The sequence below is a fragment of the Penicillium waksmanii genome (genome assembly GCF_028829765.1).
Source record: "Penicillium waksmanii strain IBT 27052 chromosome Unknown utg000010l:1.0-3698451.0:1.0-3701458.0, whole genome shotgun sequence".
NCBI classification, from domain to species: domain Eukaryota; kingdom Fungi; phylum Ascomycota; class Eurotiomycetes; order Eurotiales; family Aspergillaceae; genus Penicillium; species Penicillium waksmanii.
The window spans coordinates 2,493,910-2,509,852 of NW_026643256.1; the positions used below are offsets into that span (position 1 = coordinate 2,493,910).

Consider the following 15,943-nt stretch of genomic DNA (forward strand, 5'->3'; position numbering starts at 1 on the left):
AATAATCAACCTCACAGTTTGATGTCCCCCTTCAACTCTTACTTTTCCATCTAGTATTATATCAATAAATGCATGGCATTGAGCAAGCTAGGGCTACTCAGGGCAAAAGAAACGAGATCCGTACAATATTGTTTTATCCCCATATATACCCTGCGTTTATTCCCGCATAGCTTCATGCCCATTATGATCAAATACTCCAGCTCGGTGATCCAGAAATTGTTTCTGAAAGAGGCTGAAGCCTCAAGAAAGAAACCCGCCCCGTCGAGTGCCCCAGTGCAAGCAGGCTCCCTCTGGAAATCCACTTTTCAAGGCCAGATTGACTACCAAGCCACAGCACTCGTTCGCCCTTCCATTCCAACCACCCTTCAACTACAGTCACTATTACCCCCGAACCCTCTTGGGATGTCACAGATGAGGGAACTTGGCGATGAAAAACCTCACCCTTCTCAGTACACAAATACGAACCGTCATGAGAGAACACTAACCCCCGAGCCCTCGGTGCTCTAACAATCCAGCTCTGCATCTCTTCCCCGGTTTCCGTGTCCCAGAGTTGCATATCCCCATTATACGCGGCGTGAACTGCCAGTAACCGACAATCCGGCGAGAGCGCCATGGCCACGAAACTAGTCGCAGCCTCAAAGTCCGCAATCTCGACACCCTGTAACACGCCCGTCCTTATATCCAGCAGCTCGAACTTCTTGGTATAATCATTTCTGATACACCCCATCAAGCGTCCATCCGACGTGAAGCCCACCGTGAGTACACCAGAGGTGCTTTTTTGCATTTTGCAATCATATTCCTCCACTTCGCCAGTTGTCAAATCCAAGACACACGGGTCAACCCCAGATCTTCCGACTGCTAGCTTCTGACCATCGGGCGAGAAGAATAAGGGGCCATTTTCATAGATACCATGTTCCAGCGTTTGCCGTACCAAACCTGTTTCTGGGTCCCAGAGCCGTGTCGTGTGATCAAAAGAGCCGGATGCAAGGCTTCTCCCATCAGGCGAGAATGCGAGCGAATAGATGCGTTCTTCATGGCCTTCCAGCGTCTCCTCCTCGCCATCTATCGTAGCATCCCAGATGCGTACAGTTCCATCCCAGTGACCAGTCACGATCAATCGCTTGCCAGGAAAAAATGCCATGGGCTGGTTGTCGAGACCGTTTCTTCCGAGAGAATGGAGTAGCTTTCCACTCTCCACATCCCAGACGACTGATGCATCTCTGTCGAAATCAGAATGACAAGAAGCCAGTAAGCAACCATCCGAGGAAAATGTTAGCGAAGCAACTGGTCCATCCGGACCTGAGAGTATTCGTCGAGGAGCTCCCATCTCCAGATCCCAGAGATAGATATTTTGGTATATGTTAAACGCTAACAAGCACCTGTCGGGTGAAAAGGCCACGAAGATCCTAGATCTAGTCCTTTTTTCCCTTATGTTCTCCCTTATGGTCTCCCTTAACATACCCGCTGCTAAGTCCCAGATGTGCACCTCTAATCCGCTGCTAGTTTTGGACGCAAAAGCCATCACTTCACCACTCGGCGAGAATGCAACCGATTGGATCTTACCTATTCCCTCAAACTGCCGGTGCAACTGACCCGTTTCCAGGTCCCAGAGTCGTGTCTGGTGCTCATCACCAGCTGCCAATAGACGACCTTCAGGGGAGAAAGCTAACGAAAGGATTTCGCTTTCACTTTCAATGCTCCGTTCCAACTCGCCTGTTACCGGATCAAACAGCCGGATATTATATTTGCCATTATCTGAGAAAGCGCACGACTCTGAGAAAGCGCACGCCAGCAAGCGACCATCAGGAGAGAAGGCCACTAAGCCCGCTGAGCCGGTGCCTTTAATAGTCTCTTGGATTTCGCAAGTTGTCGCATCCCAGATTTGCACTGTCTCGTCATCGGAGCTGGAGGCAAGCAGTCGGCCATCCGGCGAGAATGCCACCGAATTCACCCAGTCCAAGTGGCCGTTCAAAGTCTGTAATTCTCCGTTCCACCCGTTTTCGACTTGGGGTAGTTGGCACATCCAAGGTGGAATGTCTCTTTCGAATTCTTTGCGGACGATTGACATCCTCGGAGCAAAGATCAAGCCTGAGCAATAGATTTGAAGAGGTGTCTCCTTGACCACTTGTCGAATTCGAAATACAAAACGGTCGGCGTCGTGTAGGAAAGCCGAGAGCTCTGAGAAGGATCGGTTCTGTGAGTCGTTAGGGTGATCTTTTGACAGCAAATATATCAAGGAGGCTTTTTCAACAATCAAGAGAACCAGATATTCAACGACTCAATAGAATCCAGCACTCACCAAAATAGCAATCTGAAGACGACTGATCACCCCAACAACCTCGAAAATATGTCCCAAAAGACTCATCGCCTCAACCCAGTGCAAAAAGTGCTTTTTAAAAAACGTCAAAAGGCCATTGACTTCCCTCTCAGAAACCTCACCACTCTCAAAATGCGTCACCCAATAACGACAAGCGTATCTAAGTTCCGAAGGGAAAAGCAGCCGGAGAGATTGCGGATCAATACTCGAGCGCTCTGTAGCTGCACTGTCTAGGTTGCAGATATTCTTCTTTAGATGAAGGTTCATGATTCTGAAACAGAATCCCGCGATCTCTTTATGCTTTATCGACTCGTCCACGCGGAATTTGTTTTCTGAGGAAGAGACTAGGAAGTCTCGGAAGGAAAGATGGAGAATGCGGACAGGTTTATCTTCTTCCTTGAGGGTTGGAACACTTAGAACGGACTGGAATGAGTCGAGATGCGTGTGGATTGATCGTGGGTCAATATTGAGCAATTTGGAAAGGGAGTTGATGGAGAGTGGAATGGCGAGGAGAACGATGACACCGATGATGCTTTGAAAGCTCTGCAGAATTTGCTGTTGCTCTTCTTCCTCGCTTTCTATGTCGTTCACTAGACGGGTTAAGATTGGCATGTATGTCTTTTCCATTTTCGTTGCGTATCGCGTTTGATCCCGCAGTAGTTCGCGGAGTCGGGCTGTGGGCTCTAATTTTGAATGTTCGATGTATCGGCAGACAGTCGCGGCGGAGATGAATAATGGTACGGACATGGTGATCAGTTCTCGGATGGTCCTGTCACTTGGCCAGTTGAGAGGGACATCTCTCTCCACTCGGATCTTGCTGAATCGATGGTTCAGATATAGAGAGATATCATGCCTGGTGACCTCTTCGGGAATATCATGAAGAACCAAGTTCTGGTAATCCTGATCCTCTATATTTCTAAAGCCAAGACGAACTGGCAGCTCAGGTCTACTTGTTAAGAAAACCCGGATGCGAATAGAACGAGCTTTCTGCAATTGTGGCAGCAATCGAATCACACTTCGGATGTCCCAGTCTTGGTCACACTCGTCAAGGGCGTCAAGCACGATCACGATATTTTCCGCACGATTGTACTTCTCTGAATTATCCAACTCGAAGAGAGGATTCAGAATCAGTTGGTTAAACTGCTCCCCGAGTGACTTGGAGGTGATATTCGGGTCAGTCTCTAGTACCTTGCGCACGCTAGGAACCAGCACCGGACATTGAAGCACAAGCTGCTGCACAAGAGTCGGAAATAGCTTCTTAGCATTCCCTCGGTCCTCCTCACCTCTCTTGAAGAAGAAACTAGCGCCGAGATTCTCCTTGAATGACCGTGCCACCGTGCGGGATATGGTAGACTTGCCGGTTCCCGCCATGCCGTTCAACCAGAAGAGGCATTTTCCGTCCTGTGAGAATGCCCATTGCTGAATCTGTCTTAGGAGGTCTGTTCTTGTGCCCTCCAAACATTCAACTTCATATTGATCTGCGTATGAATCGTACTCCGCCCCATGCGCAATGGGTAATCTGTCAAGAGCCAGGTTCCGATCTATACGGTCTGTTGTTTGGGCGAGGCAGTCCGTAGTCTCAGCAATATGGTCCGTTTTTTCAACGATATGGTCGATAGAACTCTTGACAAGATCTAGAATCTTCTGTTCTCTTTCCACTTGTTGCGGGGAAATTCGATTGAGCAAGTCCTTCGCATACGCAGCTGCGATCATCGCTGCATACCCTCGCCATTCACTGTACTCTTCCTGGTGGGAATCGGCATAATCACATACCCCGCGTATGACAAGGCAAGGGAAGTTATTCATGAGGCCAGCTGCTTCCATCTCAAAGCAGAGAATGCCCTTGTCCTTGGCAAACTTATCCCGTATCAGAGCATCATTCATGAGCCGATTCGCTGATGCGATTGATCCGTAGTGTATGACCGGGTCATCTTCCTCTTCGGGACGTGGAGTTCGCAAGATTAAGCACCCTTCGCCATTCTCAGCATCAGCACAGATGATTCCTTCCGCATCCTCCGACGGATGGACAACATGACTTTTATACAGCCGATCACTCTCCGGTAAGGGTCTCTTATACCTTCTCCGCAGCCTAGGCATCTTCCCAAGCACCGTCTCAACAGCTTCTTTCAGCCGATGTCCCTCCATCTCATACTTAGCATCCAATCCACTCACCGCCGTACGCAGTACCGTAGGCGGCTGGTTCAGAAACCCCGTAGGCTGGAAACCCTGTCCTTGCACAGCTTTTCCGAGATCGTACTGGATAACTCCGCTCCTCCCATTGAGAGGAATGCTGACGACAACATCGCCAAGGCGAATGTCATGCGGATGCGGCACTCCTCCACCGATACCCACCATCAGCCCAATTCGGACGTTGGGGAAGCTGTGCAACATGTTCTCGGCGACTTGCGCCGCAGAGGCAGAGCCGTATGAGCCAAGCGGTAGAACTGAAATGATCACATTGTGCTTTCCGATTCGACCGAGGGAGTAGTCGTTCGTGTTAGTCGGGGATAGATAATCTGGGTCCTCATGTCGGTCGTCTAGGAAGGATTGGGCGGCTACATATTCGGTAGCGGTAGCGCAGATCCAGCCGATGGTGTAGTTTCTCGGATCTGACATGCCGTCAACATGATGCTAGCCGTTGCAGCACTGTAACTTTTTAGGACTGTCAAATGTTCAGGGTTTTTTATTTGAAGTTGTGATGGTGGGCCAAATAATGCGGGGTTTAGTTGGTCGTTAGGGTCATCTTTAAGCCTCATCTACAGCCAATCACGTGGGGCAGAAGTACAGCAGGGTAGAAATAGAGATAAAGAGAATTAAAAGACATTACGTTGATTATAAGCAGTATCAATATGGATTTGGACCAAGTGGGATGTTATACTATTAAGTTAATATCGATTCTCATTTCTTCCTGCTGGCGTCGTTGAGCCAACGTAGTATTCAATTCCTACTCTTGGACCATACTAGTAGTTTATTTTATAGATATTGATGGTGCAAGCAATATAGTTTTTTGATATATAAATTTAAGTATTTCTCATCGCTTCTAACTGTCTTATTATTAATTTCCTAACAACGAGATACTTTATTATAGATAAATATACATGAAGATAAATTTTAGATTGAATATAATCGTAATTATCCTAATCCTTATGTTTGGCTACGTTCTTATTTATCCTATAAGCTTCGGCCGTTGTTCCTGTAGTAGTAGCCCTGAGTACTACTAGCAAACTAGAAATGAACCAAAAATATACTAGTATGACTTTTATATATCCGCGCAAGAAGAAAAATAGAGCACATTTCAAGTTAGCACGCTAGAGGCAACATGAAATCGAAGGTTTACTTCTTTAGTGTCTTCTGCTTCTCAGCATCAATCAACTTCCGACCCTGCACAACCAAACCCTTCCGGCTGCGCACTGCATCCATATACCTCTTCGCAACATTCTCTTTATCAGCCAGTTCACCCAGATCCTCTAGCTCTTCTTCGGTGGCGGGGACCCAGAAAGGATCTTCGTCCAAAGCCTCAAAGCCTGCGAAGATCAATTGCGGCTGTGCTGCACCGGATGTCCGCTTGCGAATCTCCTCGGCAAAACCGAATGATTCGGCAACAGGGAGAAGGGCCATGATTGTGAAGAATGGGGTGCCTTCTTTCATGAGCTCGGAAATTATACGGCCACGGCGACGAGTGATGACACCGTAGACACGGCCCAAGACTTCGGCTGTTTTGGAGTACATTGGTTAGAACTAGTGGTATAGACAAGGGTGAAGGGGGAGAGAGAGCTTACTCGTTGCTTGAATCTCACTACTGTACATCGCAAGCATGATACGTGGGCTCCAGTCTAGGAAGCCTTGCGAAATTCCTTCACGGACAAGTCGGATTGCGTCTCCAGTTAGACGACCCATATCAAGCTCGTCGTTTGAATTGGCCTGCACAGTAATGTCTTCCAGGAAAACCGCAATGCCTTGAATCGGCTCCTGACAGAGTGGTCCTTGGCCGGTGGCCAGCTGGAAAGAATATGCGATCTTGTCGCAGAGATCGCGAACAAGGTGAGCCTGCAGATCATTGGCCACATTGGCATTGTGTTTAGGCTCGTCGACAAGGCTAGAAAGTTATGTTAGTCATTTGCTTCTCTGGAAAAGGATTAGAGTAACTCACAATTTATCGCAGGTGTTGACTGATGTGGCATCAATGAGAATGTTGGGACCGATTCTCCGAGGCCCAAAGGAAATGATTTTATCAACAAGATCATGTCCAAGCTTCTCGATCTCACCTGCCTCTTTGTATATCCTCTGCAACTCCGTTCGGAATTCATTCAATGAAAGAATGCTACCTTCGCGAGCCTCATCAGCCGCGTCAGTAGCCACAATCTCAGTGGGCTGGCCATTTTCAGCTGCGCCTTCAGTAGCAGATCGCTTGTCGGATTGGAGCTTCTTGATAGTGCCGACCTGTTTGGTGAGGAAATCCGTCACAGCCTCTGGCAAAGGCACGACTCTCAAGCGAATGGTCATTTGCTTGGAGCCGGATACCATACAAACGCCTCCGCGGCCCATTTCGGGGTCCTTGGGAGCAGCCATTTCTGGGGATTCCACAATCGTCTCCCGATAGGGGACGATGGCCTCACCAGTTTGGATTTCACAGCGAGCGAAGCGCTCAGTGAGATCCTTGACGCAGCGCTCTAAATGCAGTTCACCAGCAGTAACGATGACATGTTCACCGCTGGGAAGCACCTCGTACAGTGCACAAGGATCGCTCTGCTCAAGCATACGCAGACCGGTCACCATCTTTCCAAGGTCTGCGGGGTTTGCTGGCTCAAGTGCAACACGAACGATAGGTGGTGTGCTCAATGAAATACCAGCCAAGTTGATGCTTCCCTCGACCTGACTGCAGAGGGTTCCGGTCTTGAGAACGTAGCCAGCAAGACCACCAATTCCGAACACAACACCTGCAGGAACCGACTTGAGAGGTTCCAGACTTCTGCCCATAAGCAGATACAGGTCGGTGACTGTAACCTTTCTCGGCTCTGGACTCTCGTGCGGGCTTGCGGGTGAGAACTTGGGGGGGAAGGACATAGATCTCATCTCCCACAGACAAAGTCCCCGAGAACAAGCGCGCAAATCCGATAAGATGTTCAGGATCTTCTTTTTCATCCGCCTGCTCAGGTTCCTCGGTTTCTCTTATCAGAGTCGTGGACTCAAAAGCGGAATGCATTCGCGAGAATTCGTCTCCTTGCCCTGCGCCAGCTTCTGCTTGCATTTTTGCAATCTCTTCTCGCTTACGTCGAGCAATTTCTCTGGCCTCGTCTGCAGTCATAGTCCCACCGCTACGCTTGTTGCTTGCGGATAGCTCACTCTCCGGGATAGCGGTCATCTTGCTGACATATGCAACGACAGGCTCCTTAGGTTCTGTCTTGAACTTGATCATAGCTTGTTTGATCTCTTCTGAGACAAACTTTGATCCTGGGGATGATTCGATCAAATCCGGAAGCCTAGCAGCTTGCGCAGAAGGTGGGCTCGGAAGGTATTCAATCACTGACACGAGAACAGCTGTTGACAATGGTAGCCACTGTGAAAACAAGGTGGTCATGATATTTTTCGGATCACGAGAGCGCAGAACGTATGGTGGAATGTTGATATTCAGAGATTTCGTGATCTTTTCAAGCAACACCGGATCACTATCACCGAGTTAGTACTAGAATTTCACTGTTGTTTTATTAAAACCTACCCTTTCCCTTTATCACCACCAGTCGTGGCAGCGTATGCGGCCCAGACACTGTCGAGTACCAACTGTACGAACATAGGCTTCAGGGGTCTGCCTTTCAGATGCTTTTGACCCAGGACACGCTTAGTCTTCGGGTCCAGATAATAGTCACCCCATAGAACCTTCTCCAAGACTGTGCGTTTGATTCCAAGCTTCTTCTCGTAGATCGCAGCAAACTGCCTGATTGTGAAAGCCCAGCCATCAACTGCACTGCAAAAGATGACATTGTTCTTCTCAGGGGCGAAATAGAGATCTTCATCGTCACGCTCCTCAAAATCGGTGAACTCGCTCACACTCTGGGCCAACTCATCGTCCACAATTTTGGATTTGGATTTTTCCTTGGCAGAGGAAGTATTGGCGCGGTCTTCCATGCGTTCTCTCCATTGGAGATCATCCTCCATACGCTCACCCTGGTAGAAACTACCAATGACGGCATTGATCTGTTCCAATAGTCTGCTGAGATGCGAGTAGGCCTCGCTTGGGCTCATCATGAGTTCCGTGATCAATCGATCCATCTTATTAATAACAAGGATCGGTTTCAGCTTTTCGACCCAAGTCTGCCGCAACACCGTCACGGTCTGACTGCATACTCCCTCAACAGCATCAACCAGAACAACGGCTCCATCACAGAGTCGTGATGCCGTAGATACCTCACTGCTGAAATCGATGTGACCCGGAGAGTCGATCAGGTTAATCAGGTACTCCTTTGGTACAGGCGCAGCCTCTGGGCTGGGGCGACGGAGCATGGAGAAGAAAAGAGAGATGGCCGAAGACTCCATAGTAATACCTCGCAACTGCTCGTCTGGACGAGAGTCCAGGTAGCGGATCTTACCCGCCAGCTTAGGCGAGATAATGCCATTTGTGGCAATCAGACTGTCTGTCAATGAAGTTTTTCCATGGTCCTAAAATTCAGAAGAAAAAAGAAGAACATCAATAATCAATATTGCTCTTGCCATCAATGAGCCTCAGAGAGGGAGCTGATCATGATTTGTCGACTTACGACGTGTGCTAAAATGCAAATCTGGCCACGCGAGTTAGTATATCGGAATCGGAGGGCACTGACATCACAGTGGGATGGAGGGGCAGAATTTAGAATCTCACGTTTCGAATGTCCTCAGGCTTTCGCTGGAGGCGAACTAGATCGTCGACGTTAACCACGGGCATTTTGATCAGTTCTGAGCCTGCCCGGGGGTTCAGTGGCTTCAGTGAAGGGTAAAGTGGCGGGGAAAGTCGACTTGGTTCGGAGAAAAAAAAAGTTGCTGAGAAATGGAGAATACAAAGACGTTCCGGCCGCCGCCTCTCGCCCGTTGACAATGCGACAACTTTGTGCAAAATACTTCTGAGAAATCCCCTTGCACTATGGCAAACTAGAATTTGCTAATCTACGTCATAGTGGGTGCATAAATATATTTTCTAGGCATTTTATTCTTTTTTTTCTATGAAGTGGTATTTTTACGACATGGCTTTGTTGACGCTGTACAGTCCCAATCCACCTTTTGACTCATCGTGATTCATTGTGATTCTCGAGTAGGTACGGGGACTTCGAGCCTTCTATTACTGCATATAGTATTTCCGGGACGACTGAGTCACTCTTCATCAAAGGAGAGTTTAATCTTCTTCGCCTTCTTGGGTTTCCGCGCAGCTGCAGTCTTGATTTGTGTCTCCTTCGGTTGTGTCTCCTCGGGCTCTGGCTTGTTGTCCTCGCCCACCACCTTCGCTTGCTTTCGCTTTTTCTGACCTCCAATCTCGGTCAAATTGCTCTGTTTTGAGGCCGCGGTATCAGAGTGAGCCTTTGATTTGTCCTTGCTATCGGCCGTTGAGGTGTCGTCCGTCGGGTCATCGCCCTTGACAAGAGCTTTGTATTCCTCTTTAGATATCACCTCGTTGCTTTCCTCATCCACGTAGACCGGCTCATCTTCCTCTTCATCTTTGGGATCCTTGGCTTTGCGAGGTCGCATGGCAGGTCGCTCCAGGCGACCTTCGCTGCTTCCGTATTGGCCTCGGAGCTTCGAGAGAAAAGCAGGCTCGTTTGCCTCTAGGATATGAATGAGCACGGCTCTATATAAAAATGCGATCGTGGCGTACCGTAGGCAAGCTTCGGGTTCTTCGACATGGTCGCGGCGCTCTGTGATATGACTGCGATCAGGTCAGGTCAGGCCAAGTTAGGTTCACACTGTAGTCTCTAGTGGAACGATTGCAGTGAATCATCGAGAAACAGCCATGGAGAATTTCACAGCTGGGTCATATTCCGGGCGGAGATTGAATCGTCAAATCGTGAGGCGTCAGAAAGGTCAACTTCCACACTGCGTGAGGAAAGCCGCCGCGAACAGCTCCTGCCACGCTAAACCAGAACGGGACACATCGAAAAGTCGCCCAAGGAGCCGCTCTGCGCGTTAAGATCTCTCCATCCACCCACCCTCAACCCACACCCCAATTAATCATGCTCTGCGCAAGTGAGTATTCTGCTGGAGTCGGACTACTTGTGATTTTCTTGACGAGTTGATCGCTGACAATCTCTTCACAGTCTCTGGAGAGGCACCTCAAGTGCCTGTCCTCTCCCCCAAGAGCGGTAGGTCTTTCAATCCCGTATTGCGCAATTGACATCCACCTGACTCCTTAATAGGCAGTGTTTTTGAGAAGCGCCTGGTCGAGGCTTACATTTCCGAGCATGGAAAGGACCCAGTGAACGGCGAGGAGCTTACCACCGAAGATCTCATCGATATCCACTCGCAGCGCGTCGTTCGGCCCCGACCTCCCACTCTCACTTCCATTCCTTCTCTTCTTAGCGTCTTCCAAGAAGAGTGGGATGCGCTTGCCCTCGAAACATATACCCTGCAGCAGAACTTGGCACAAACACGCCGTGAGCTGAGCGCGGCGCTTTACCAGCACGATGCTGCCGTGCGAGTGATCGCGCGGGTGACGAAGGAGCGGGATGAGGCCCGCGATGCCCTTTCAAAGGTCACTGTTGGTGCTACTCGTTCCGCGGCGGGTGGCGAGGCCATGCAAGTGGACTCTGCTGGTCTTCCTCAGGCTGTTTTAGAGCGGGTTGAGAACACACAAGCTGCGTACGTTGACAATTGGTTCACGGTTCTTGTCGAGTCTCACTAACCGGTTTCATTTCATAGTCTTTCCAAGACACGCCGCAAGCGCCCTATTCCCGATAACTGGGCTACCAGCGATGGTATCTCTGCCTATAAGCCCACCGAGGCATCTGAGCCTCTGTACCCCGGTGGCCGTGTCTTGGCCGTGAACCCCACTGGCGAATTGGCCCTGGTTGGCGGTGCTGATGGCGTGGTTGGTGTCTACTCCATTGCCCAGAAGAATGTCCTGCAGACTCTGAAGGCAGATGGCCCGGTTACTGGTGGCACATGGGCCGGTGATAAGGCGGTCGTTGCCTCTTCTACTGGTTCCGTCAAGGTGTTTGAGAACGGAAGCGAAGTCGCAAGCTTTGCCTCCCACGCTGGTGAGGTGACTGCTATTGATGTCCACCCTACTGGAGATATTATTGCCTCTGTTGGTGTTGATAAGAGCTACGTGCTCTACGATCTGTCTACGAACTCCGTCATTACCCAGATTTTCACTGATGCAGGTGAGTACTCGCCGACCCCCTTTTGCAGTCATTCGATATAAAGAAAAGAGCTAACCACACTTTGCCAGCTTTGCTGTCCGTCCAATTCCACCCCGATGGCCACCTCATCGCCGCAGGTGGGTCTGATAACCAGATCAAGATATTTGATGTCAAGACTGGTGCCGCTGCTGCGGACTTCGCCATGTCTGGCCCCGTCAAGTCTCTCTTCTTCTCCGAGAATGGTACCTTCCTCGCGGCGGTCGCTGCGCAATCTACCACTGTCTCAATCTGGGACCTGCGCAGCTCTTCGGAAACCAAGGTGCTGGACACCGGCAGCCTGGTCAACTCAATCTTCTGGGACTACAGTGGTCAATTCCTGTTGACTGGTGGCCCAAGTGGATTGACTGTCCAGCAATTCACCAAGTCGTCGAAGAGTTGGTCAGAGCCCTTGCGCAGCGCGGTTCCCGCAGTTGCTGTGGCCTGGGGAGCCAACGCTCAGAGCATTGTGGCATTGAACGAAAGTGGTGCGATTACAGTGCTCGCACAGTCATGATCATTTGTTTGAAAATGTGTAATTTTAGAGCTGGATATCTGAATTTCTATAAGGTGTTTGCGTTCACAACAGCTCTCAATGCAAGAAAAAGCCTCAATGCTTTCTTTACTGGTGTGTCCGTAGATGCTCGAGCCTCTTTGGATTCGTATTAAACGATGTTCCTTAAAGCTAGCTTTTTGGCAGTGAGAATTAACCTTTGTTGCTGCAGTATAACTAGTTCACAGATTATGTTCTTTATCTTCCTTGTGCTGTGATCTAGAGCACGTGAGTCCTCACTTACCGCCTCCGCTGTCACCGCCCTTTGGTAAGTGGCAAAATATCTACCGCCCGGGAGACTCGACCTGGTGACGATGTGCCGCCGGGCGTTGATCTTACTCCTCCTTTGATCTCTCCATGGCCATTCCACACTTTGTTCCAAGCTGATCGGCCCATTCTTTGTCTGTGCGCTTTGGCTTTGATATGAACGACGAGACTGGCGTCCAGATCGTGGGCGCCAGGTATAAGGTGAGCCATAAAAGCGCGGGGCAACGCAACTGATAAAGAAAGCAATCTTCTAACTGTGTCGCGTGTTTCCTGATCACAGCGAACACATCAGGAAATGTCGCACGAACCAAGCGAAGGATCATCAAGATCCTGGTTTGATCATTTTCGTCCCAGACCCGAAATCACCACTGCTCGCCCTTCTCGATTGCCACACATCCGAACCTCGCGCGATGGATATGACCTTCGGAGCCCTGTCCATAGGCCAGCGCCGCAAGAAGCCGTCATTGATCTTACGGAGGAGCCCGAAACACCCCCCCCAACGTATCCTGACTCGTGGCTCGGAAAGCCGAAGCTCAAACCCCGGGAGACTCCCGCGATTCGGGAGGGATATCTTGGAGAACATAGTTGATCTTGAGGCGGATGAAGAAGAGCCTACCAGCAATCCCACTGGAGGGACATCCAGCAGCCCGGAAGTCCAGTTCGTCGGTTCCACAACTCGCCGCCACCCCCTTCCATCCCGGGGATTAGACCCTTTCTCCGTGCAAAGGTCGAACCTCGCCCCACCAAATCCCAGACGTCGTCCCGTGCACACCAGTATGGACGACAGTATGCTTTCATCAATCTTTTCCTCGGTTCCAAGTCTACTTGGACGAAGAAGTTTGGCCAGATTCCCGCCTCCGGATGTTGAGTCTCTAATATTTGGCTCGGAATTACTCCCTGAATCTCTCGATGACCTAGGTCAACTCAACTATGCCATGTCTTCATTCCCCATGGGAAGTTCAACGCCGCAAGCACCCCCAAGTCGACGGAATGAATACAAGCCACCGAGCCCCGCGCCGGAAGGTTTTACGCGGACACTTGGCGAAGAGGACGTCGCTGTTTGCCCCAACTGCTACTGGGAATTAGGTACCGGAGAAGGCAAGAAGCAAGAGATTTGGGTTGCAAAACAGTGTGGACATGTATGTTGGCCTCTCATCTTACAGACGATTCTCATGCTGACACTTCTTTTACAGGTCTATTGTGGAGAATGCACTGACAACCGATCTTTATCAAAAGCTAAAAAGGCACAAGGCTCTCCAAAGACAAAACCGTTCTCCAAGTGCCAGGTTCTCGACTGCGGCAAATCTGTCAGCGCGCCGACTTCAATGGTCCACATTTACCTCTAAATCTCTCTTGTGATGTCTTGCATCGCTCTCTTGCATGTCGGAGTTGTTCCCTCGGTTACCATTTCTCAAGTTTAGTTTCATTCTCTCTCACGTCGATACCCACTATGCATGGAAATGGATGGCGTTTTGCCTTTTTTTCTTTCTTCTATATAATTTTTTTTTCATGCCGGAATTTCCTCTCTGTGTGCGCATAATACTTGGTCGGGCTTTTTGAATTCGAATCAGTGATCATGCTTCGTACAATCCCTTTCACATTTTTGGCCCCGGCTTCTTTATCGTGGGTAGCATCCCATGGCTGTAAGTGTCTCATCTCTATCGAGGCTTATGAAGTCAACCTTGAAGGGCTTCAAAATCAGAGTACAAAAGACAGAATAGAAACTTACTTGGGAATATTCATTTTTATTTTGACGGTTTCAATAGATCAAAATTTAGAAGGCACGCAGTAACCTTGGAATACACTACTAGTATACTATCAATATAGAAATAGAAATGTACGGTAGTACTACTTAGTAACATGTTTGACCATTCTCCAGGTGTTCCTTGTGAAGAACTTCTTCAAGTTGGTATTTGAATAAGTTTTTACTTCGGTTTAATAAGGTCTTGCACATGGTCAGGTTCGGGAGTATCTATCTACTCAAGGAGCCAATAGCACTCTCAATCAGTGAGATATACCCTTCAATTATAGGGGTCTTGAATTCCAGCTTCAGAGTCATTGTATACGGTTAGAAGTATAAAATGGTACCTCAGGTAAATGGCGCTTCAGGTACTCAATATATCTATCCTGGATACTTCATGTCCGTAGAGGTATACGCTTTAGAAGCTGTACTCGGGAATGTCAATACGGCTGACAGTCCAGGTCTTGCCACCATCATTGGTCTTCATATCGCCAGTGACTCCCTCACCCTTGCCCATAGTGTTGATGTAGTCCGGGTCGGCAGTGTCGAGGATAATCTTGGTGTTGATCCACGCTAGAAATGAATGTATTAGCCAGAATTACGTATAGGCATGTTGGTTTTATAACTTACAGTGGGCGCCGACAGTGCCGCAGTTTTCTTCAGCGCACTCAACGGAGCTTCCCCAGCCCTGAGCATGGCCGGAGCTGGTGGAAAGAGTGGAAACGGTCCTATTGTTGATCTGGGCGGTCTGAGTGTAGTTTCCACTCGCGTCGTCATACTTGTCTATTGGAACTTGTTAGCTGGCTTGTATACCGTCTTGCATCTCGAGTGTATTCATACAGTGCATCGTCACCCGCTGACCAGCAGTAGCATCCTCGGCGGGTCCCTGAACGGGCATCTGAGTGTTGTCTATAAACAAATTTAGTACTATTAAGGGAGAGAAGAGAGTAGTCGCAGAACGAACCGCTAGTACTGGTAAGAGTGTAGGCATAGACGCTCCAGGCATCAGACTGCCAGTTGTCGGCGATAGCCTGGATCAAGTCGCCATTTGAGGTTCCCATTCCAACCCAAAGGGAGGCATCCCCCTGGTTATTGCTCGGGGCCTGGGGAAGAACCAGAGTAGAGGTAGCCTCGCGAATCCAGGAGTTATCCGAGACAGGTCCTGTGCTAAAGGCAGGGCCCATGGCAGCTTCAACAGAGCCGAAGGCCAGGACAGCAAGAACAGAAGCGATCTGAGCAGAGGAAGGCATTGTGACAGATATAATCAGGATTCAAATTGAATGGGCTGTTAAAGCTTTGAGTGTCGCCGAGAATCCGTATTCTTTATACCTCTTTCCAAAAGATGTCCACTTCCAGCATAGTGGCTTAGTGGAGGTAAATCCGGCCCTTCATTCAATGGGTGGTTTGACACAGGGGGCATTTTCCACGAGTCGGAACAACAGGGTCGAAACAGTGCTTTCAAGATAGAATGGCAATGGCCTAGTTATCGTCATTCGGTAGTTGCCCCGAGATCTGCAATTGGCAGGTCGCACTTTAAAACAGCCGGTTCATTTAATTCCAACCCACTAGTAGTCCGGCCCTTTGTCCCGGGATGTCGATGATCTACAGGGTTGATCTTGTCTGTTTCAAATTAGGCGGTTTTACGGCCTTGTTGGATTCTTTTGCAGTAAAAGTAGCGAGCATCTATAACTAACCGCTCAGTCAATACC

At 49.2% G+C, this 15,943-nt stretch overlaps 6 protein-coding genes across 6 annotated transcripts; 2 read left to right on the forward strand and 4 right to left on the reverse strand.

Moving 5' to 3' along the window:
* Positions 1 to 187: 187 nt before the first annotated feature.
* On the reverse strand, positions 188 to 4,933 carry N7481_012877 (uncharacterized protein; the record flags this gene model as incomplete). Its single annotated transcript, XM_057272096.1, has 2 exons — positions 188 to 2,176; positions 2,300 to 4,933. 2 exons carry the CDS (start codon positions 4,931 to 4,933, stop codon positions 188 to 190), a joined length of 4,623 nt encoding a protein of 1,540 aa, XP_057116284.1.
* A 717-nt stretch (positions 4,934 to 5,650) lies between these two features.
* N7481_012878 (GTPase RIA1) lies at positions 5,651 to 9,233 on the reverse strand (the record flags this gene model as incomplete). The annotated part of the gene is given in 6 exon segments (XM_057272097.1): positions 5,651 to 6,030; positions 6,097 to 6,413; positions 6,468 to 7,363; positions 7,380 to 7,983; positions 8,034 to 8,971; positions 9,171 to 9,233. 6 exon segments carry the CDS (start codon positions 9,231 to 9,233, stop codon positions 5,651 to 5,653), a joined length of 3,198 nt encoding a protein of 1,065 aa, XP_057116285.1.
* Positions 9,234 to 9,655: 422 nt separating this feature from the next.
* N7481_012879 (DUF4604 domain-containing protein) lies at positions 9,656 to 10,182 on the reverse strand (the record flags this gene model as incomplete). Its single annotated transcript, XM_057272098.1, has 2 exons — positions 9,656 to 10,104; positions 10,155 to 10,182. The coding sequence occupies 2 exons, from the start codon at positions 10,180 to 10,182 to the stop codon at positions 9,656 to 9,658; spliced, it is 477 nt and encodes a 158-aa protein (XP_057116286.1).
* Positions 10,183 to 10,509: 327 nt separating this feature from the next.
* N7481_012880 (pre-mRNA-processing factor 19 family protein) lies at positions 10,510 to 12,190 on the forward strand (the record flags this gene model as incomplete). Its single annotated transcript, XM_057272099.1, has 5 exons — positions 10,510 to 10,522; positions 10,594 to 10,638; positions 10,693 to 11,134; positions 11,195 to 11,658; positions 11,727 to 12,190. 5 exons carry the CDS (start codon positions 10,510 to 10,512, stop codon positions 12,188 to 12,190), a joined length of 1,428 nt encoding a protein of 475 aa, XP_057116287.1.
* Positions 12,191 to 12,649: 459 nt separating this feature from the next.
* On the forward strand, positions 12,650 to 13,839 carry N7481_012881 (putative RING finger domain protein; the record flags this gene model as incomplete). The annotated part of the gene is made up of 2 exons (XM_057272100.1): positions 12,650 to 12,694; positions 12,811 to 13,839. 2 exons carry the CDS (start codon positions 12,650 to 12,652, stop codon positions 13,837 to 13,839), a joined length of 1,074 nt encoding a protein of 357 aa, XP_057116288.1.
* An 813-nt stretch (positions 13,840 to 14,652) lies between these two features.
* Positions 14,653 to 15,484, reverse strand: N7481_012882 (uncharacterized protein; the record flags this gene model as incomplete). The annotated part of the gene is made up of 4 exons (XM_057272101.1): positions 14,653 to 14,807; positions 14,865 to 15,017; positions 15,075 to 15,143; positions 15,199 to 15,484. 4 exons carry the CDS (start codon positions 15,482 to 15,484, stop codon positions 14,653 to 14,655), a joined length of 663 nt encoding a protein of 220 aa, XP_057116289.1.
* Between the last annotated feature and the right edge of the window lie 459 nt (positions 15,485 to 15,943).